Here is a 20,978-nt window from a genome sequence, read left to right on the forward strand (position 1 = left end):
ATTTGGCTATAACTCTCAAAGTGATCATAGTATATAAATATACTAATGGAAGTTCAAAGTTATAGGGCTATATTAGTCTGGCACTAACAATAAACAATAAAAAACTAATAAGTAACTTGATGCAAATAAAAGGTTCACATTACATATGAATCCACTCACATGCGCATATAAAATATTTATAGTTAGGGTTATATGATGAAGACACATGCAACTACTAATCATAGTAAGCTGACTTCTTTTTTAATTTTAGTTACTCAAATTCTATAAACATAACAAAATTCTCCTTGCGTAACCAGCTTCAATGACCTCACCCAGCAACGGGCTTAGAATTTAAGTGATCATGTTTGCAGGACTTTTTCTGAGTGGAACAACCTATACGCCAAGGTACAAGATAATACTTTTAGAACAATAAACTCGGGACACATACACGATCAAAAACTAACTGGTGTAAGAAATTCACCTGATCAGTACTAGACGATTCACTTATCACTGTCTTCATCTTCTTGGAGCTTCCGTTTTGGCCTTTTGTTACTTCATTGACAAAGTTCTGGTCAGATACTTCTGCTGTGGAACATTAGCCAAACAGGAAAACACTTTTAGTATACAAAACTACAATAAATGCATGAAGAGAGAAATAACTAGAACCTTCTTCTCCCAGGCTGATTTGATCCCGGTCACGTGAATGAGAGGAGCAGCCTTCTCGTAAGATCTGCTTGAGACTCGATGCTGAACCAGAGCTGCATATGACTATCCCCTTTGAGCTAACAACTTGATTTTCAAGCTCGGAACTACCTCTATCTGTTAGGGTCTTTGGTGAAGGCTTATAGTGCTTGATCCATGGACTCCTAAGGAACTCGTGAGAACCACGACCGTGTCTTCCATTGAGACGATACTCAGGCTGCCTCACATTCATCTTCTGCCAGAAACCATCACGAAGAACCTTGAACTAATAAAAATAAATAAATAAAAATAAGACAAGACTAAAAAAATAAAAATCCATTATCATTTCACAACATCGCACATGGAAAAAGACAGAGGAAAGTGTCCTATTCAAACCTGTTCTTCAGACGGTTTTCCACCATCTCCGAACCTTGTCGACGGTCCGACAGTATCCTTGTTGATGATTTTGGAACCGAGCGCACCGAGGGAGTTGTAGAGCTGATCAACGAAGGAAGCTTCCATTGATTTAAGATACAAACTATGCTTCTCGTCGGTCCATTCTGTAGGCTTATCCTCTTTCCCCGCGGAGTACTACAACAAGGAGATATATCAATTATTCAGATCTGAAAAAGACCGGCGAGGAAACAGACATGCAATAACAAAGACAACACAGAAACATGAAATATACCATTGAAGAAGTCGTCTCTTCCTCTACAGAAGAGGAACCGTCGGAGCTTGGGCTATAGTTCTCTCTGTAGTCACCAACCATTTTGGCTATCTATCTATCTATCTTGTTAAGAGTAGAGAGAGAGAAATATCAAGGAGGAGGAGGAGGAAGAGGAGAAGGTGAAAAAGAAAGACGGAAAGACGAAAGAACAATACAGTTGTAGACGCTTTTACACGTGGTAAGGTTGCCACGTCGTCGTCACCGGTCAATTGGCGGAATGAAACCTCTTTAGATATTTTTTCAAACCAACAAATATCAAAGATATTTTCTTCTAGTGGAAAAATATCTTCCCACCGTCTTTATTTATTATTATTATTCCCTTCTTTTATTTAATTATTTTGGGCAAACCTTTATGTTTCTAATCAATCTTCGTATCTATCCAATAGGATTAGTTCCAACTCATGCCCACATCCTCTCATAATAGCCCATTTTCTGGACGGCATTTTAGAAAGATTATTTATCATTCCCGCTTTTCTAAAAAGTATGCTTTTTTATCTATATGAATAGTTCTGTCGACAGAAAAAAAACTGTGCTAAATCATATATGTGTATTGTTATTATTCTATATTTTAGATTTTTTTTTATCAGCTGATTCACTAATCTTCTTCACTTAATAAAAATACAATAGTATCATACTATTATTCAAAAATAGTTTAGGTGAAAATTTTATAATTTGATTGGCTCATTAATTACAGCAGTGACTAAACTTATACTAAATTAATTGTTAAAAAGTTAAAAATAATCCCACGTACCATGAAAGAGAGTTTAATATACATTAATACAAATGTATAATGTGTTTAGAAATTTTAAAACAACACTAGAGCATTTACCGAAAAACTCAATATTTTCGTAGGGGTTAACACATAGATTTTAAGGAAAAATCAAAAATATGACAATACTGTTTTAATGCAAAGTTGCATCTTGCACTGACATATGATGAATGTCAAAGAGGTTTAGAACTTTTGTTGTCTCCATTTCCTTAGAGAGGGGTTAGTCTACCAATTTAGGAAGTATTATGAACTTTTACTAAATTAATGGATCAAAAATTAAAAAGATGTCAATGTACCATGAAAGAGAGTTTTATATACAATAATACAAATATACAATGTGTTTTGAAATTTTAAAACAAAAATAGAGCATTTACCGAAAAACTCAATATTTTTGTAGTGGTTAACACATAAATTTTGAGAAAAATTCAAAAATATGACAATACTATTTAATGCATAGTTGCATCGTGCAATAACATATGATGAAGGTCAAAGAGGTTTTGAACCTTTGTTGTCTCCGTTTCTCTAGACAATAGCTATTTTATAATGGTTAGCTCATTAATTTAGAGAGTAAAGTTTTACTAAATTAGTTGATAGAAAATTAAAAAGATGTCAATGTACAATGAAAGAGAGTTTAATATACATTAATACAAATGTGGAATGTGTTTAGAAATTTTAAAATAATACTAAAGATCATATGCTTTAGTATAAAGAGCATTTACCAAAAAATTCAATACTTTCATAGGGGTTAACACATAGATTTTGAGAAAAATTCAAAAATATGAAAGTATTGTTTTAATGCATGGTTGCATCATGCACTAACATATGATGAAGGTCAAAGTGGGTTGGTACCTTTGTTGTCTCCGTTTATTTAGAGAATATCGATTTTATAGTGGATTATCCACCAATTTAGGGAGTTTTATGAAGTTAATTAATTTCTAAAAAATTAAAATGATTCGCAATTACCATGAAGGGGAGTTTAATATATATTAATACAAATGTAGAATATGTTTAGAAATTTTAAAATAACACTAGAGCATTTACCAAAAAACTCAATATCTTCGTAGGGATTAACACATTGATTTTGAAAAAAACATTCAAAAATATGACAATTCTGTTTTAATACATGGTTGCATCATGCACAAACATATGATGAAGGTTAAAAAGGTTTGGAACCTTTGTTGTGTCCGTTTCTTTAGAGAATAGCGATTTTGTAGTGGATCCTCCACCAATTTAGGGAGTTTTATGAAGTTATACTAAATTAAATTCTAAAAATTAAAAACAATTCTCATGTACCATGAAAGAGGTTAATCGATATTAATACAAATGTAGAATGTGTTTAGAAATTTTAAAATAACACTAGAGCATTTACCGAAAAACTCAATATTTTCGTAGGGGTTAACACATAGATTTTGAGAAAAATTCAAAAATTTGAGAATACTGTTTTAATTCATGGTTGCATCATGCCAAACATATAATGAAGGTTAAAGAGGTTTAGAACCTTTGTTGTCTATATTTCTCTGGATAATAGCGATTTTATAGTGGTTAGTCCACCAATTTAGTAAGTCTTATGAACTCTTACTAAATTAATTGATAAAAAATTAAAACAATGCCAATGTACCATGAAAGAGAGTTTAATGTACAATAATACAAATGTAGAATGTGTTTTGAAATTTTATAACAACACTAAAGATCATACTCTTCAGTATATAGAGCATTTGCCAAAATATTCGATACTTTCATAGGGGTTAACACATAGATTTTAAGAAAATTTCAAAAATATAAAATACTGTTTTATTGTGATTAGTTCACTAATTTAGAGAGTATTGTGAAATTTTAATAAATTAATTGATAAAAAATTAAAACGATGGCAATGTACAATGAAAGAGATTTCCATATACATTAATACAAATGTGGAATGTGTTTAGAAATTTTAAACAACATTAAAGATCATAGGCTTCTGTATACTGAGCATTTACCAAAAAAATCAAAAATTCCATAGGGGTTAACACATAGATTTTGAGAAAAAAATTCAAAAGGTAAAAAAACTGTTTTACTGCATGGTTGCATAATTCACTAACATATGATGAATGTCAACGTGGTTTGGTACCTTTGCTGTCTCCGATTCTTTAGAGAATAACGATTTAATAGTGGATCATCTACCAATTTAGGGAGTTTTATGAAGTTATACTAAATTAATTTCTAAAAATTTAAAACGATTCCCAGTTACCATGAAAGAGAGTTTAATATACATTAATACAAATGTAGAATATGTTTTGAAATTTTAAAACAACATTAGAGCATTTACCGAAAAACTCAATATCTTCGTAGGGGTTAACAAATAGATTTTGAGAAACATTCAAAAATATGACAATACTGTTTTAATGCATGGTTGCATCACGCACAAACATATGATGAAGGTTAAAAAGGTTTGAAACCTTTGTTGGCTCCGTTTCTCTAGAGAATAACGATTTATAATGGTTCATCCACCAATTTTGGGAGTTTTATGAAGTTTACTAAATTAATTTCTAAAAAATTAAAACGATTCCTATGTACCGTGGAAGAGAGTTTAATATACATTAATGCAAATATAGAATGTGCTTATAAATTTTAAAATAACACTAGAGCATTTTCCGAAAAACTCAATACTTTTGTAGGGGTTTAACACATAGATTTTAAGAAAAATTAAAAAATATGACAATACTATTTTAATTCATAGTTGCATTCTGCATTAATATATTGTGAAGGTCAAAGAGGTTTAAAACCTTTGTTATCTCCGTTTATCTAGAGAATACCGATTTTATAGTGGTTAGTCCACCAATTGAGAAAGTATTAAGAACTTTTACTAAATTAATTGATAAAAAATTAAAACAATGTCAATGTACCATGAAAGAGAGTTTAATATACAATAATACAAATGTAGATTGTGTTTTAAAATTTCCCAAAACCAACACTAAAGATCATACACTTCAGTATATAGAGCATTTCCCAAAAAATTCAATACTTTTATAGGGGTTAACAAATAGATTTTGAGAAAAATTCAAAAATATGAAAATACAGTTTTAATGCATGGTTGCATAATGCACTAACATATGATGAAGGTCAACTTGGTTTGGTACCTTTGTTGTCTCTGTTTCTTTAGATAAAAGCGAGTTTATAGTGGATCATCCACCAATTTAGGGAGTTTTATGAAGTTATACTAAATTAATTTCTAAAAAATTAAAAAAATTCCCATGTACCAAGAAAGAGTTTAATATAAATTAATACAAATGTAGAATGTGTTTAGAAATTTTAAAACAACACTACAACATTTACCAAAAAACTCAATATTTTCGTAGGGGTTAACACGTAGCTTTTGAGAAAAATTCAAAAATTTGAGAAGACTGTTTTAATTCATGGTTGCATCATTCACAAACATATAATGAAGGTTAAAGAGGTTTAATACCCTTGTTGTCTTCATTTCTCTAGAGAGTAACGATTTTATAAAGGTTAGTCCACCAATTTATGTAGTATTATGAACTTTTACTAAATTAATTGATAAAAAACTTAAAATGATGTCCATATACCTTGAAAGATAGTTTAATATACATTAATATAAATGTAGATTGTGTTTAGAAATTTTAAAATAACACCAGCGCATTTACCAAAAAACTCAATATTTTCGTAGGGCTTAACACATATATTTTGAGAAAAATTCAAAAATTTGAGAATATTATTTTAATGTATAGTTGCATCCTGCACTAAAATATAATGAACGTCAAAGAGGTTTGGAACCTTTGTTGACTCCGTTTCTCTAGAGAATAACAATTTATAATGGTTCATCCACCAATTTTGGGAGTTTTATGAAGTTTACTAAATTAATTTCTAAAAAATTAAAAATATTTCTATGTACCATGGAAGAGAGTTTAATTTATATTAATACAAATATAGAATGGGTTTAGAAATTTTAAAATAAGATTAGAGCATTTACCGAAAAAAATTAATATTTTCGTAGGGGGTTAACATATAGATTTTGAGAAAAATTCAAAAATATGAAATATTATATTAATGCATAGCTGCATCATGCACTAAGATATGATAAATTTCGAAAAGGTTTGGAACCTTTATTGTCTCCATTTCTCTAGAGAATTGCGATTTTATAGTGGCTAGTCCACCAATTTAGGAAGTATTATTAACTTTTACAAAATTAATTGAAAAAAAAATAAAACGATGCCCATGTACCATGAAAGATAGTTTAATATACATTAATATAAATGTAGATTGTGTTTAGAAAATTTAAAACAACACTAATAATCATACGCTTGAGTACATAGAGCATTTACCAAAAAAATCAATATTTTGTAGGGGTTAACATATAGATTTTGACAAAAATTCAAAAAAATGACAATACTATTTTAATGCATGGTTGCATCATGCACAAACATATGATGAAGGTTAAAAAGGTTTGGAACCTTTGTTGGCTCCGTTTCTCTAGAGAATAACGATTTATAATTGTTCATCCACCAATTTTGGGAGTTTTATGAAGTTTACTAAATTAATTTCAAAAAAATTAAAACGATTCCTATGTACCATGGAAGAGAGTTTAATAAACAATAATACACATATAGAATGTGTTTAAAAATTTTAAAATTACACTAGAGAATTTACCGAAAAACTCAAAATTTTCGTAGGGGTTAACACATAGATTTTTTAAAAAATTCAAAAATATGAAATTACTGTTTTAATGCATAGTTGCATCATGCACTAAAATATGATGAATATCGAAGAGGTTTGGAACCTTTTTTGTCTCCATTTCTTTGGAGAATTGCGATTTTATAGTCCACCAATTTAGGAAGCATTATTAAGTTTTACTAAATTAATTGATAAAAAATTTAAAATGATGCCCATGTACCATGAAAGATAGTTTAATATACATTAATATAAATGTAGATTGTGTTTAGAAATTTTAAAACAAAAATAATGATCATAAGCTCCAGTATACAGAGCATTTACCAAAAAATTTAATATTTTTGTAGGGGTTAACACATAGATTTTGAGATAAATTCAAAAATATGACAATACTATTTTAATGCATAGTTGCATCGTGCACTAACATATGATAAGGTCAAAAAGGTTTGGAACCTTTGTTGTTTTCGTTTCTCTAGATAATAACGATTTTATAGTGATTAGTTCAATAATTTAGGGAGTATTGTGAAATTTAAAAAATTAATTGATAAAAAATTAAAACGATGCAAATGCACAATGAAAGAGAGTTTCATATACATTAATACAAATGTGGAATGTGTTTAGAATTTTTAAAACAACATTAAAGATCATAGGCTTCAGTATATAGAGTATTTACCCCTGTTCGAAACTACGCTAGGCGCTAGTCGGGCGGCGATGCTGGGCCTAGCGAGTTATCAAAAAATCGGGGATTAAGCGGGATATACGCGGGGCCTAGTTTTTATATATTTTTTAATAATACATATACGGATAAATAGTAATACATGTGAAGGATGTCGTAAAACCAACATAGTGCAGTGGTTTATGACACGTTTGTTGCTTCTATTGGTGGCGGGATCGATTCTCTGGGGTTGCAGCTTTTTTCCTCTTAATTTTTTTCATTTATCAAGCACAATTACGTATCTACCCTCGTCTTCTTCTTTTAAAATTAGGATTCCTGCGAACCCTAGACCGCCGCTCTTCAGTTTTCTTCACTTTTTCAATCAAATTTCATGTTTTAACTGGCATTTATATCAAAATATGATGGATATTTAACATAACAATTGATTTTAATCACGAAAAGAAAGAAATTTTGATTTTTTTCGTCAGCTCCGAGTTTTCGAGCGCACAGGGTCTAAACGCGACGGTAAGTAACCGCCAAGCGCCTCCACGCCGAGAACTCGGCCGCCTAGTCCGCGTTTTCGAACAGGGGTATTTACCAAAAAATTCAATATTTTTATAGGGGTTAACACATAGATTTTGAGAAAAATTCAAAAATATGAAAGTACTGTTTTAATGCATGGTTGCATCATGCACTAACATATGATTAAGGTCGGAGTGGTTTGGTACCTTTGTTGTCTTCGTTTCTTTAAAGAATAGCGATTTTATAGTAGATCATTCACCAATTTTGGGAGTTTTATGAAGTTATACTAAATTAATTTCTAAAAAATTAAAACGGTTCAAAATTACCATGAAAGAATTTTAATATATATTAATACAAATGTAGAATATGTTTAGAAATTTTAAAACAACACTAGAGCATTTACCGAAAAACTCAATATTTTCATAGGGGTTAACACATAGATTTTGGGAAAAAAATCAAAAATATGACAATGTTTTAATGCATGGTTGCATCATGAACAAACATATGATGAAGGTTAAAAAGGTTTGGAACCTCTGTTGGCTTTGTTTCTCTAGAGAATAAAGATTTATAATGGTTCATCCACCAATTTTGGGAGTTTTATGAAGTTTACTAAATTAATATCTAAAAAATTAAAACGATTCCTATGTACCATAGAAGAGAGTATACATTAATACACATGTAGAATGTGTTTAGAAATTTTAAAATAACACTAGAGTATTTGCCGAAAAACTCAGTATTTCGTAGGGGTTAACACATAGATTTTGAGAAAAATTTAAAAATATGAAAATACTGTTTAAATGTATAGTTGCATCATGTACTAACATATGATGAATGTCGAAGAGGTTTGGAACCTTTGTTGTCTCTATTTCTTTGGAGAATTGCGATTTTATAGTGGTTAGTCCACCAATTTAGGAAGTATTATTAACTTTTACTAAATTAATTGATAAAAAATTAAAACGAAGCCCATGTACCATGAAAGATAGTTTATTATACATTAATATAAATATAGATTGTGTTTAGAAATTTTAAAACAACATTAATGATCATAGGCTCTAGTACATAGAACATGTACCGAAAAACTCAATATTTTTGTAGGGGTTAACACATAGATTTTGAGAAAAATTCAAAAAATGACAATACTATTTTAATGCATAGGTGCATCGTGCACTAACATATGATGAAGTTCAAAGAAGTTTGGAAATTTTGTTGTCTCCGTTTCTCTAGACAATAGCGATTTTATAGTGGTTGGTTCACTAATTTATGGAGTATTGTGAAGTTTTACGAAATTAACTGATAAAAAATTAAAATAATGCCCATGTACCATGAAATAGAGTTTGATATAAATTAATACAAATGTAGAGTGTGAGTAGACATTTTAAAACAACACTAAATATCATAGGCTTCAGTGTATAGAGCATTTACCGAAAAACTCAATATTTTTGTAGGGGTTTAACACATAGATTTTTTAAAAAAATAAAAAAATATGACAATACTTTTTAATGCATAGTTGTATCCTGCACTAACATATTTTGAAGGTCAAAGAGGTTTGAAACCTTTGTTATCTCCATTTATCTAAATAATAGCGATTTTATAGTGCTTAGTCCACCAATTTAGGTAGTATTATGAGCTTTTACTAAATTAATTGATAAAAAAAAAGTAAAACAATGTCAATGTACCATGAAAGAGAGTTTAATATATAATAATACAAATGTAGAATGTTTTTTGAAATTTTAAAACAACACTAAAGATCATACGCTTCAGTATATAGAGCATTTGCCAAAAAATTGGATACTTTCATACGAGTTAGTTAACACATAGATTTTGAGAAAAATTCAAAAATATGAAAATATTATTTTAATGCATGGTTGCATAATGCACTAACATATGATGAAGGTCAACTTGGTTTGGAACATTTGTTGTCTCCATCTCTCTGGAGAATATCGATTTTATAGTGGTTAGTCCACCAATTTAGGAAGTATTATGAATTTTTACTAAATTAATTGATAAAAAATTAAAACGATGCCCATATACCATGAAAGATAGTTTAATATACATTAATATAAATGTAGATTGTGTTTATAAATTTTAAAGTAACACTAGAGCATTTACCGAAATACTCAATATTTTCGTAGGGGTTAACACATAGATTTTGAAAAAAAATCAAAAATATAAGAATACTATTTTAATGTATAGTTGCATCCTGAAATTACATATGATGAATTTCAAAGAGTTTTGAAACCTTTGTTGTCTCCATTTTCTAGAGAATAACGATTTTATAGTGGTTAGTCCACCAATTTAGTAAGTATTATGAAGTTTTACTAAATTAATTGATAAAAAATTAAAACGATGCCCATGTACCATGAAATATAGTTTAATGTACATTATTATAAATCTAGAATGTGTTTAGAAATTTTAAAACAACACTAATGATCATAGGCTCTTCCAGTACATAGAGCATTTACCGAGAATCTCAATATTTATAGGGGTTAACACATAGATTTTATGAAAAATTCAAAAATATGACAATACTATTTTAATGCATAGGTTCATCGTGCACTAACATATGATGAAGGTCAAAGAGGTTTGGAACATTTGTTGTCTCTGTTTCTCTAGAAAATAGCGATTTTATAGTGGTTAATACACTAATTTAGGGAGTATTGTGAAGTTTTACTAAATTAACTGATAAAAAATTTAAAATTATGTCCATGTACCATGAAGTAGATTTTGATATGCATTAATACAATTGTAGAATGTGAGTAGAAATTTTAAAACAACACTAAATATCATTGGCTTCAGTGTATAGAGCATTTACCGAAAACTCAATATTTTTGTAGGGGTTAACACGTAGATTTGGAGAAAAAAATTCAAAAATATGACAATATTGTTTTAATGCATAGTTTCATCTTGCACTAACATATTGTGAAGGTCAAAGAGTTTTGAAACCGTTGTTATCTCCGTTTAACTAGAGAATAACGATTTTATAGTGATTAGTCCACCAATTTAGGTAGTATTATGAACTTTTACTAAATTAATTGATAAAAAATTAAAACAATGCTAATGAGTTTAATATACAATAATTCAAATGTAAAATGTGTTTTGAAATTTTGAAACAACACTAAAGATCATAGGCTTCAGTATATAAAGCATTTGCCAAAAAATTCAATACTTTCATAGGGGTTAACACATAGATTTTGAGAAAAATTCAAAAATATTAAAATACTGTTTTAATGCATGGTTGTATGATGCACTAACATATGATGAAAGTCAACGTGGTTTGGTACCTTTGTTGTCTCCGTCTCTCTAGAAAATAACGATTTCAAAGTGGATCATCCACCAATTTAGGGAGATTTATGAAGTTATAATAGATTAATTTCTAAAAAATTAAAACGATTATCATGTACCATGAAAGAGAGTTTAATATACATTAATACAAATGTATAATGTGTTTAAAATTTTTAAAACAACACTAGAGCATTCACCGAAAAACTTAATATTTTCGTAGGGGTTAAACAAATAGATTTTGAGAAAAATTAAAATAATATGAAAATACTGTTTAAATGCATAGTTACATCATGCACTAACATATGATGAAGGTCAAAGAAGTTTAGAAACTGTGTTATCTCCGTTTCCCTAGAGAATATCGATTTTATAGTGGTTAGACCACCAATTTAGGGAGTATCATAAAGTTTTACTAATTACTTGATAAAAAATGAAAACGATTCCCATGTACCATGAAAGAGTTTAATATACATTAATACAAATGTATAATATGCTTAGAAATTTTAAAACAACACTAGAACATTTAGCGAAAAACTCAATATTTTCATAGGGGTTAACACATAGATTTTGAGAAAAATTCAAAAATTTGAGAATACTGTTTTAATTCATTGTTGCATCATGCACAAACATATAATGAAGGTTAAAGAGGTTTAGAACCTTTGTTGTCTATATTTCTCTGGAGAATAACGATTTTATAGCAGTTAGTCCACCAATTTAGGAAGTCTTATGAACTTTTATTAAATTAATTGATAAAAAATTAAAACAATGTCAATGTGCCATAAAAGAGAGTTTAATATACAATAATTCAAATATAGAATTTGTTTTGAAATTTTAAAACAACACTAAAGATCATACGTTCAGTATATAGAGCATTTGCCAAAACATTCGATACTTTCATAGGGGTTAACACATAAATTTTGAGAAAAATTCAAAAATATAAAAATATTGTTTTAATGCATGGTTGCATAATTCACTAACATATGATGAATATCAATGTGGTTTTGTTATTTTAGATACTTTTCGAATTAAATTTAAATAAAAATAAAGGTAAAAATAAATACAAAATAGGAAGGGGTCATTATAGAATTTTTGATATCTATTTGTGTCATGACAGAATTTGATTCTTAATAATATGAATCTTTGAAGAGATTCTATGCTGTCTGAATATTATATACAAATCTGCAAGTGTGTGCGCGTCAATGGCTTTTATTTCCATCGAGTGAAATCAACAAAAAGTCATACATGGAAAAGTTTGCCTGACTCATCTCAAGAAGTCTGTATTGTTATTGGGGTAAGTAACAGAATAACAAAATCAAATAAATATTTTGAAGAAAAGAAAAACAAAAACAAAAGATTTTCACTTGTGAGACTTCTTCCTTGACAAGAACATGAGAACCTTTGGCAGCAAAGAAAGTTTCTTCTTCTTCTTTTTCTTTGTTTCAGGGGTCACATTATTGTTATCAATGTTGCTGCTGGTCCCTTGTTCACCGAACGCAAACGTGCTTGACCTCGTCGGGCTCTTCTCAGGCTCCATACCTTCTTCTGTTCTTCTCTTCCCATTCTCTGATCTCCATTTTCTCAACTCTTGCTCCATACTCAACTTCCCATCTCTAGCCTTTTCGGCTTTTCCCATAGCCGCTTTTAGCTCTCCTTTCCGCACGCTCATCTCTCTATTCACTTCCTCTAGTTTCTCCAAGATTCTCGACTCTTCCTCTTTAGCCACTTCTATCTGGGATACAATCTGCGATAGCTTTGTGTTCGCCTCTTCCTCTGACTCGTGTGCCCGCTTGCTCAGCTCGTAGTATTCTTCTACAGAGATAATGATGCTTCTCGGGGAATTACTCATCTCTTCAAATCTCTGTGAAGACTCAGTCTCCTGCAGAGCTTTTATAGCAGCCAAGGCCAACTTCTCCGAAGCTCTAGCGGCCTCCATTTCTTTTTTCGCCTCGGTTAGCCTGTTCTCTATCGTAGACATTCCGGTTTTAGCTTGTTCAGACAACTCCTCAGCCATTCTAAGCTCGTCTCTAGCAGCTGCGGCTAAGAGCTTCGCATCCTCTGCCTCTTTCATCGCCTCCTCCAACTTATTGGATGTGTCCATCAGCTCCTCTCTTGCTTCCTCATCTGATGTCCGGACCAAACCCCCCGCCGCACTTTGTCTCTCCTTAGTTTCTGCTAGATCCTGTCTCTCCCTCGCAAGCTCGGACTGTAATGATCCAGCTATTATCTTCAATGCTTTCACCTCGGAAGCTGCTTTCTCAATGTTGGATTTGACTTCTTCGAGCTCTCTCTTTGCAGAATCAACAGCCGCATGTATGTTATCATCATTACCCATCCTGGTCGAACTCTCAGTGAAAGCTGCTAACTCAGCTCTCAGATCATACTCAAGAGCAGAAGCAGCGTCTAGCCTTGTTTTCATATCATCAGCGGCGCGAGTCTCTTGGTTAAGCCTCTCGATATCATCTTCCACCATCTTCAGTTCCTTTTCCCAGTTGTACATGTCTTGGTCCCGACCCATCGCTGCACCGAACCTCTTCTCTTCCGCTTCGAGATGAGCAGTGTGCGCTGATTCCAACGACTCCTTGGTGGCTATGAGCTCTATACTCAACCCATCCATTTCTCTCTCGATCTCTTTAGCTTCCTTCGCAGCAGCTTCAGCTCTCTCCGCAGCCAAATCTTTTTCCCTCAACATATCTTCGTATTCATTACAAACCATTTCAATCTCTTCTCTCACGGACCGCAGCTCACAAGTGGCAGACTCCTGTCGCGCTTTAGCTACCTCGAGCTGTGCTTTAACGGCAACGCTTGCCTCGTTAGCTACACCTTTCTCCATCTCCTCAACGCGCATCTGCGCGAGGTCCGAGTCCTGTTTCGCCTGCTGCTCTTCTAATTGGGCTTTCTCTAGCTCGAGTTTGAGCTCCTCAATGAGTCCCTTTGTGGTCTCTAGTTCTCTCAACGCATCGTGTTTGGCCTCTTCAGCTAACTCAGATTCTCTCTTATACTCGGGCAGTGCTTCTTGCATCTTCTCAAGCTCTTCATCAACCATCTTCCTTCTCTGAATTAAAAAAAAAAAACAACAACAATCAATCCACGTGTAATAATAAATAATAATAACAAAAGCTTTTCTGAACCTCTATTGTCTGAATCTTATGAGCTTTCCAGTCAGTAATCCCACCGAACTTTGAAACAGCGTCCTTGACAGATTCGAAAGGGGAAGCGGTATCAATCAATCCAAAACGAGGGGATTCCACAGATCTCTGATAGACAAAAGCGCGAGGAGAAGCAGGGACACGTAGACGAGGGGAGAAGGGCAAGATCCTGGCATCTTCGATTCTTGAACCCTCCTCCTCTGAGAAGGAATCTTGATGGCTTATCATCACCCTCGGTGCCACGTAAACCTCAGGAGATTCAAAGACTGGTTGATTCGAATCCGACAAATCTTGAAATGGGTTATGCAAATCTCCCTCTCCTCCTCCATCGTCCAAGTTGAAGAAGATGTCTTCTTCGTTGGTGCTTTTCCTCATCGGTGCTTCTTCATCTTCGCCAATGGCGTTGAGGAATATATTAAGGTCGTCTGAATCTTTATCATCATCCGCCGACATTGTTAACAACAAGAGTCTTCAGATAATGCAAAACTGAAATCACATGTATCTGAGTTTTGGTCAAACAAACTCAAATTCGTGTTCATTGGATTTATTCTTGGGATTATTTATTAAATAAATAAACAGACAATCAAATTAGTCATTCCCTAAAAACAACAATGCGAGGATGAGTTTCGGACATGTGAGTTTTGTAAATGTCGTCGTACCTTTTAATCTGACAGAAGCGAAGCGAGGCTTTGGATTTTGGAAGGACGAAATAAATGATCTCTGATTTTGCAAGTTAATGTTAAAAGAGTTGCAACATTCGATTTGAAAGATTGAGAAAAAAAAAAAAATTAAGAAGGCGATGTGACCCAAGCATTAAAAAATAGAACAAGGGACAAACGGCGAATAAGGAGAGTGAAACACACGCGACTTTGTCTCTCTCTCTCTCTCCGTTTCTTGTTTTCTGTTTTTTCCTTTCAACGTTTTTTCCCAGAAAATAAATGTCGCTCGTCAACTAAAGAACTAGTGGCATTTCATTTTTCTTTCTTTTGTGAATCCTTTTATCACTACAACAATAAAACTAAAGTTTTTAATATAAATAATTTATAATATATGTAATAATATGTATTTAAAAATGTAAAAATTCAAAAATATATTATGTTTGTAGGAAAATAAAAATCTTAAATATATTAATAATTTATATATTATTATTTATCATATATTTAGTAACAGACGATAAATCTTTGATTATTTATAAGAGAAGAGATGAAATTTTAAGACGATAGATGTTTGGCGAATGGTAATGGATGTATTCTTTTTGCAAAATACTTTTACTCTAATTTATTTTCTTGTCATGTATAAATATTGTACTGTCATCCCGATTCAAATCATTAACCGTCTAATGGTAACACGCAGGACAACTATGGTGCGACTATAATAATAACCAAAAAAAACTATATATATATTTATATAGGTATATGTAGAGATTTTTGTTGTTATTTAAGGGCATTTCTAATCCCACTCTATTTTTCACTCTAAAATAGAGTTTATAGTAAAAATGCTCTAATAGTATTTTATTTCTCACTCTATAATAGAGTGAAAAATAAGTTTACTCCAATTATAGAGTAATTTATTTTTTGTTTGTTCATCACTCTATTTTCTACTCTAAAATAAAGTTCTATTGGAGCAAACTCAAACTCTATTATAGAGTTGCTCTATTTTAGAGTAAAAAATAGAGAAACCATTAGATGGTCTAAGCAGTGAAGTGGAAATTAAAAGAGATGTAATTGCGGTTAGTGGAGAACATTTCTGTAATTGATCTCCAAGTTGGGTGGAAACACGAATGATTTTTAACTATTTATTGAATAGTAATCAAATAGACCAAACTAATAAGGTAAACTGAAAAAAAAATATAAAAGTTGGGATGAGTACGAAACGAAACCCCACCGAAGCAAAACAAAAAAATTAATGTCCGGCGGCAATAATTAATTAACGATGCTTTTGATCTCTGTCTCCTTTGGATCATTCTTACAGAATATACCCTTCTTCTCTCCTTAACCATTTCCTCACTTTCGGTTCTGTGATTTGATTTTTCTTTTCCCTTTCTTCTTCTTCAAATATGATTGATCGATCCGTATGATCATGAATCAAGTCTGGTGAACTGGGTTCTCACGATCATTCGCGATCTTCCAAAAATCGATTTTTTTGACTTTTAATTCATAAAAAATGAACGCAGTGGGTAGGATCGGGAGCTACATCTACCGAGGCGTAGGCACGGTGTCAGGACCGTTCCACCCATTCGGTGGGGCCATCGACATTATCGTGGTGGAGCAACCGGACGGCACATTCAAATCGTCACCTTGGTACGTCAGATTCGGCAAGTTTCAAGGGGTTTTGAAGAACAGGCGGAATCTGATAAAGATCGAGGTGAACGGTGTTGATTCAGGGTTCACTATGTATCTAGCTCATACAGGCCAAGCTTACTTCCTCAGACAAGTTGAAGATGTGCTGGGAGAAGTCTACACTTTGTCTTCGGGCGACGAAGCCGAGACTAGTAGGAGAAAGAGTAGTAGTAGTAGTAGTGATGGTGTTGATAAGAAGATTAAGATACCGTTGAAGTCTAAGAGCTGTAACTATGATGGTGTTGTTGGTGGGAAGCCTGGGATTCTAGGGTTTGTGTTTGGTGGTAGATCGGTTAAGGTAGATGATGGTGTCACCTCCATGGAGCGTGCTGAGATTGCTGCTGATCTTTTGGATGTTAAGTGGTCTACAAATATCGATACCCGCAAGTGCGTTAAAGGCAAAGCTTCAAAGTCTTTTGATTCGATATTGGAAACTCCGCTCGTTGCGTCTCCTACGTTGCAGTATCTTGATGAGAAAGAGCAGGATTGTTTTCGTGAAAGCAGCAACAATGTGGTGGAAGATGATGAAGATTATTCACTTCTTCTTGTTGAGAATGGTTCGAGTACTGTGTTCTCTGTTACTACTAGTCAAGGGAGTGGGAATGTCGAACCGCCGCCACTTGCACAGGTTAGTTTGTCATTTTACAATAGGTAGATTAGTAGCTTTTGAAGTAAAACTATATAACGTATCTTGTATCTCTACTAGGATTCTGTTAATTTGGATTCTAAGCAACAAGTCTTAGGTGTTCCTGAATACCAAGCGGATAAAACAAGCCTTCAAGAAGGGAGCAGCACTGGCTCTCTAGTTCAAGATGATTTTGAAAAGACTCACCCAACGAATGGAGCAACCGTCCAGCAGCCGGAGGAACAGTTTTCCTTCAGCGATATTGGCGATTGCAAATCTGCTGAGACTAGTTCTCAAGAGTCAAGTTTTCTTCATACAGTAAAACTTGAGATTTATGATGAAAATGAAATTAGTCCTGAAAACGACGCAAAGGTGTTGTCAGAGCCGATTGAGATAGAGAGGAAAAAGGATAACTCTGGAGAAGAGATGGAGCGGTTGGCAGAATCATTACCGATTATGCGGCTTCACAACAACAATGATATCGATGCCGGTCCTTGTCGTCAGCCCATGAGCCAGTCATTTGATCCAAGTTCCAATACTTTGAAGCCGAGCTCGAGGGGTAGCCCAAGCTTAAAGGCATTCGAACATGTTATCACTAATCCTGAAGTGGGTAAGGAAATATAACTTACCTTTTTTTCACTCTCTCCCCAAATAGTATAGTCTAACTTTGCCTATATCCATTCTCAGTCGAGCTCTCTCTCTGCAAGCATTTATTACGTGAAGGAATGGGAGCAGAAGCGGCTTCTCAGGCCTTCAATTCCGAAAAATTAGATATGGAGAAATTTGCTTCTTTGGGACCATCAGTCTTGGAGAATGATATGCTTATAGTGAAGATTGGTGGATGCTATTTTCCATGGGATGCAGCAGCTCCTATTATCTTAGGAGCTGTTTCATTCGGGACTTCTCAAGTATTTGAGCCCAAGGGCATGATAGTTGTTGACCGAAATGAGAAACCTGATGATGCTGTGTTAGCTCCCAGCGGTGGAAGCTGGAACCTTTGGCCTTTCTCTCAACGACGATCAAGGAATGATAGCGAAGCTTCTTCTAAGGATGTTGCTGAACTTGAGGAGAAGAAACAAGAGAAGTCGTCGCCGAGACCAGTGAAGAAGACAGTCAGGGCATTAACTCCAACTTCTGAGCAATTGGCTTCGCTGAATCTGAAAGAAGGAATGAATACAGTGAATTTCACTTTCTCCACCAATATTGTGGGTACACAACAGGTCATTTTATCCTCTCTTTTTTTTTTTCCTACGACACGTTTGTCATATAACTGTTAGTTAGGACAGTTTCAACTCGGTGTTCACAAACTCATTAATTCAACAGGTAGACGCGAGGATATACTTATGGAAATGGGATGCTCGGATAGTTGTTTCAGATGTAGATGGTACCATCACAAGGTAGAGATCAACTTTGGTTATTTTGGATATTTTCAGCCACCTGTTTCTGAATTTCTTTATGCTTTTTTTTTTTTTTGTCACAGATCCGATGTGTTAGGCCAGTTCATGCCTTTGGTTGGAATAGATTGGTCACAAACTGGTGTTACACATTTATTCTCGGCTGTTAAGGTCTGTGTTAATATCTATAGAAATGAAAGCAGTGTGTGGGACAAAAAAAGCAAAAGATTCATTTTCTTTGCCTTAACAGGAAAACGGATATCAGCTCATGTTTTTAAGTGCACGCGCGATTTCTCAGGCCTCAGTCACAAGACAGTTTCTAGTTAATCTCAAGCAGGTGATTGATTAGAAAATGCATTCCAAATTTTTGCAAAAAATGGAAAATCTAGCGTACTTTGTTAATCTTTAGCTATAAGTTAAACCAACAGGACGGGAAAGCATTGCCGGATGGGCCTGTTGTTATTTCTCCCGATGGCCTCTTTCCTTCGCTGTTTCGGGAAGGTAGTAGTTCTTCTGCAACATTATCCAAAATTTTGATTTGTTGATCTTTGAATGATTTGCTTCTTTCTCGACAGTTATTAGAAGAGCACCTCATGAATTCAAGATTTCTTGCTTGGAGGTTAGTTCTCTATTTCTTGATTGATACTCTTAATGTCCTCCTCTTACAGAACTCTGTTTTTTCTTTCTTTTTCTTAAATCTCTCTCTCACAGGAAATACGAGCGTTGTTTCCTCCCGAACACAACCCGTTCTATGCTGGTTTTGGAAACAGAGACACGGATGAGATAAGCTACCTTAAAGTCGGAATCCCCCGGGGAAAGATCTTCACTATTAACCCAAAGGTACTCAAATCTTAAAATGGGAAAAATGCCTTAGCAAAAACATGATATGACTTAGCAACAAGGATGGCAAACTTGTGAGAATTGCAGGGAGAAGTAGCTGTGAATCGTAGGGTGGATACAAGGTCATACACAAATCTTCATGCTCTTGTCAATGGAATGTTCCCAGCTACAACAACCTCTTCTGAACCGGTATAATCAACATTTCTGAGTTTGGTTTGTTTTTTCCCTGTGTTTTGCTTTGCTTTGCGTATTTTTGATGAACCATTTACATACAGGAGGACTTTAACACATGGAATTTCTGGAAACTGCCTCCTCCACCGTTTATGTGATTATGATGATGATAATGATGATGTTGGTTTAAGAAAACGTAGATTAGATGATAGAATAACAAGGGGGTGGCCTCCATTTTTTTTTAATATAAAGGACAGTAGTATTGGTTCTTTGTTTTTTTTGTCACACTAGTTTCAAATATCACAGGTGTACGATGTATGCGCGGTTATACTTGTATATAAATATATTTAATTTGTTGGACAGTAAATCTTAGAAAACAATCAATATCTTTGGCGTGAGATTACTAGGAGTTTGCTCTTACGGCAAGTTTTTTCATCATACGTTCTCTAAACATCTGTTTTCTCTGACGATGAATCGATCACGCTCAGCTCATATGGAGGACGTGAAAGGGAAAGGGGAAAGGGGTCTGTTACGAGGATGAACCCATTCATTGTGGAAACCCTCTATAATTTATGGGTTTGAGGAGTCAAATATTTGACTCAAATAACTAGTAGCAATGGCTACCGGTCCTTCCTCGTCTTTGATAACATTTTCTTTTGCATTTAAAAGGTGTATAATTTTATTCCTTGTTCTTATTTGTTTTGTCAATGCATGAAAAAAATTCGTGTTCCTATCGCCTTTTCTTTGTCAAAGGACTCGACTTTCTTTGTTTCCAGAACATCTTCTCTCCCTTAAGAGCATCAGATAGTTCATTCAATGCTTCTGCTATTTTTTTGGTCGTAACATCATCACCCGAGTATAGACCCTCCATCTTCTCTTTAAAATCTTCTAAAAGTTTTTCTGAGTTTAAATTGTATTCTCTCTACTGATTTAAGGCTCTACAACAATTCAAAATATACTCTATAATATTTACGTCAGGAAGAAGATGTGAAGATTTTCATCCCTCAAAAATGATTTGCTTTAGTTTTTCATTATATAGCCATCTTTTGTCAAATCTAATTTTGTTTTTTACTTCTTCGTTGGTTTTGTAAAATATCGGACGATTGTTATGCCAATCCTCAGTCCGATTAGTTCTGTCTAGGCGGCATCTTATAGTTGTTCTTCTTGCTCTCTTTCATGTTCTTAA

The 20,978-nt window shown here is 33.3% G+C and overlaps 3 protein-coding genes and 1 long non-coding RNA gene across 8 annotated transcripts; 2 read left to right on the forward strand and 2 right to left on the reverse strand.

The window, feature by feature from the left end:
* Nucleotides 1-90: 90 nt before the first annotated feature.
* Nucleotides 91-1,596, reverse strand: LOC103828008 (cold-regulated protein 27). 3 transcript variants are annotated; one of them, XM_009103582.3, is made up of 5 exons: nucleotides 1,349-1,594; nucleotides 1,057-1,251; nucleotides 646-916; nucleotides 461-564; nucleotides 91-372 (listed from the first exon to the last, which is right to left on the reverse strand). In XM_009103582.3, the coding sequence occupies exons 1-5, from the start codon at nucleotides 1,427-1,429 to the stop codon at nucleotides 331-333; spliced, it is 693 nt and encodes a 230-aa protein (XP_009101830.1). In that variant the 5' UTR covers nucleotides 1,430-1,594; the 3' UTR covers nucleotides 91-330. The 3 variants fall into 3 exon arrangements, with proteins under 3 accessions (XP_009101830.1, XP_009101828.1, XP_009101829.1); XM_009103580.3 differs by having other exon boundaries at nucleotides 646-946; nucleotides 1,349-1,575; XM_009103581.3 differs by having other exon boundaries at nucleotides 93-372; nucleotides 461-561; nucleotides 646-946; nucleotides 1,349-1,596.
* A 1,191-nt stretch (nucleotides 1,597-2,787) lies between these two features.
* On the forward strand, nucleotides 2,788-6,015 carry LOC117126246. The gene is made up of 2 exons (XR_004448777.1): nucleotides 2,788-2,987; nucleotides 4,901-6,015. It is a non-coding gene; the product is annotated as an uncharacterized LOC117126246 (long non-coding RNA).
* Nucleotides 6,016-12,463: 6,448 nt separating this feature from the next.
* On the reverse strand, nucleotides 12,464-15,998 carry LOC103828010 (protein WEAK CHLOROPLAST MOVEMENT UNDER BLUE LIGHT-like 3). Of its 2 annotated transcripts, XM_009103583.3 has the most exons (3): nucleotides 15,083-15,998; nucleotides 14,406-14,909; nucleotides 12,464-14,329 (listed from the first exon to the last, which is right to left on the reverse strand). In XM_009103583.3, exons 2-3 carry the CDS (start codon nucleotides 14,874-14,876, stop codon nucleotides 12,635-12,637), a joined length of 2,166 nt encoding a protein of 721 aa, XP_009101831.1. In that variant the 5' UTR covers nucleotides 14,877-14,909; nucleotides 15,083-15,998; the 3' UTR covers nucleotides 12,464-12,634. The 2 variants fall into 2 exon arrangements, with proteins under 2 accessions (XP_009101831.1, XP_033129189.1); XM_033273298.1 differs by lacking the exon at nucleotides 15,083-15,998 and having other exon boundaries at nucleotides 14,406-14,925.
* Nucleotides 15,999-16,310: 312 nt separating this feature from the next.
* On the forward strand, nucleotides 16,311-20,176 carry LOC103828011 (phosphatidate phosphatase PAH2). 2 transcript variants are annotated; one of them, XM_033273297.1, is made up of 12 exons: nucleotides 16,311-16,882; nucleotides 16,940-17,390; nucleotides 17,469-17,997; nucleotides 18,075-18,607; nucleotides 18,711-18,784; nucleotides 18,868-18,952; nucleotides 19,032-19,118; nucleotides 19,210-19,282; nucleotides 19,357-19,400; nucleotides 19,493-19,621; nucleotides 19,709-19,810; nucleotides 19,897-20,176. In XM_033273297.1, the coding sequence occupies exons 1-12, from the start codon at nucleotides 16,587-16,589 to the stop codon at nucleotides 19,948-19,950; spliced, it is 2,457 nt and encodes an 818-aa protein (XP_033129188.1). In that variant the 5' UTR covers nucleotides 16,311-16,586; the 3' UTR covers nucleotides 19,951-20,176. The 2 variants fall into 2 exon arrangements, with proteins under 2 accessions (XP_033129188.1, XP_009101832.1); XM_009103584.3 differs by having other exon boundaries at nucleotides 16,311-17,390.
* The last annotated feature ends 802 nt before the right edge of the window (nucleotides 20,177-20,978 follow it).

The sequence above is a fragment of the Brassica rapa genome, chromosome A06 (genome assembly GCF_000309985.2).
Source record: "Brassica rapa cultivar Chiifu-401-42 chromosome A06, CAAS_Brap_v3.01, whole genome shotgun sequence".
Lineage (NCBI taxonomy): Eukaryota > Viridiplantae > Streptophyta > Magnoliopsida > Brassicales > Brassicaceae > Brassica > Brassica rapa.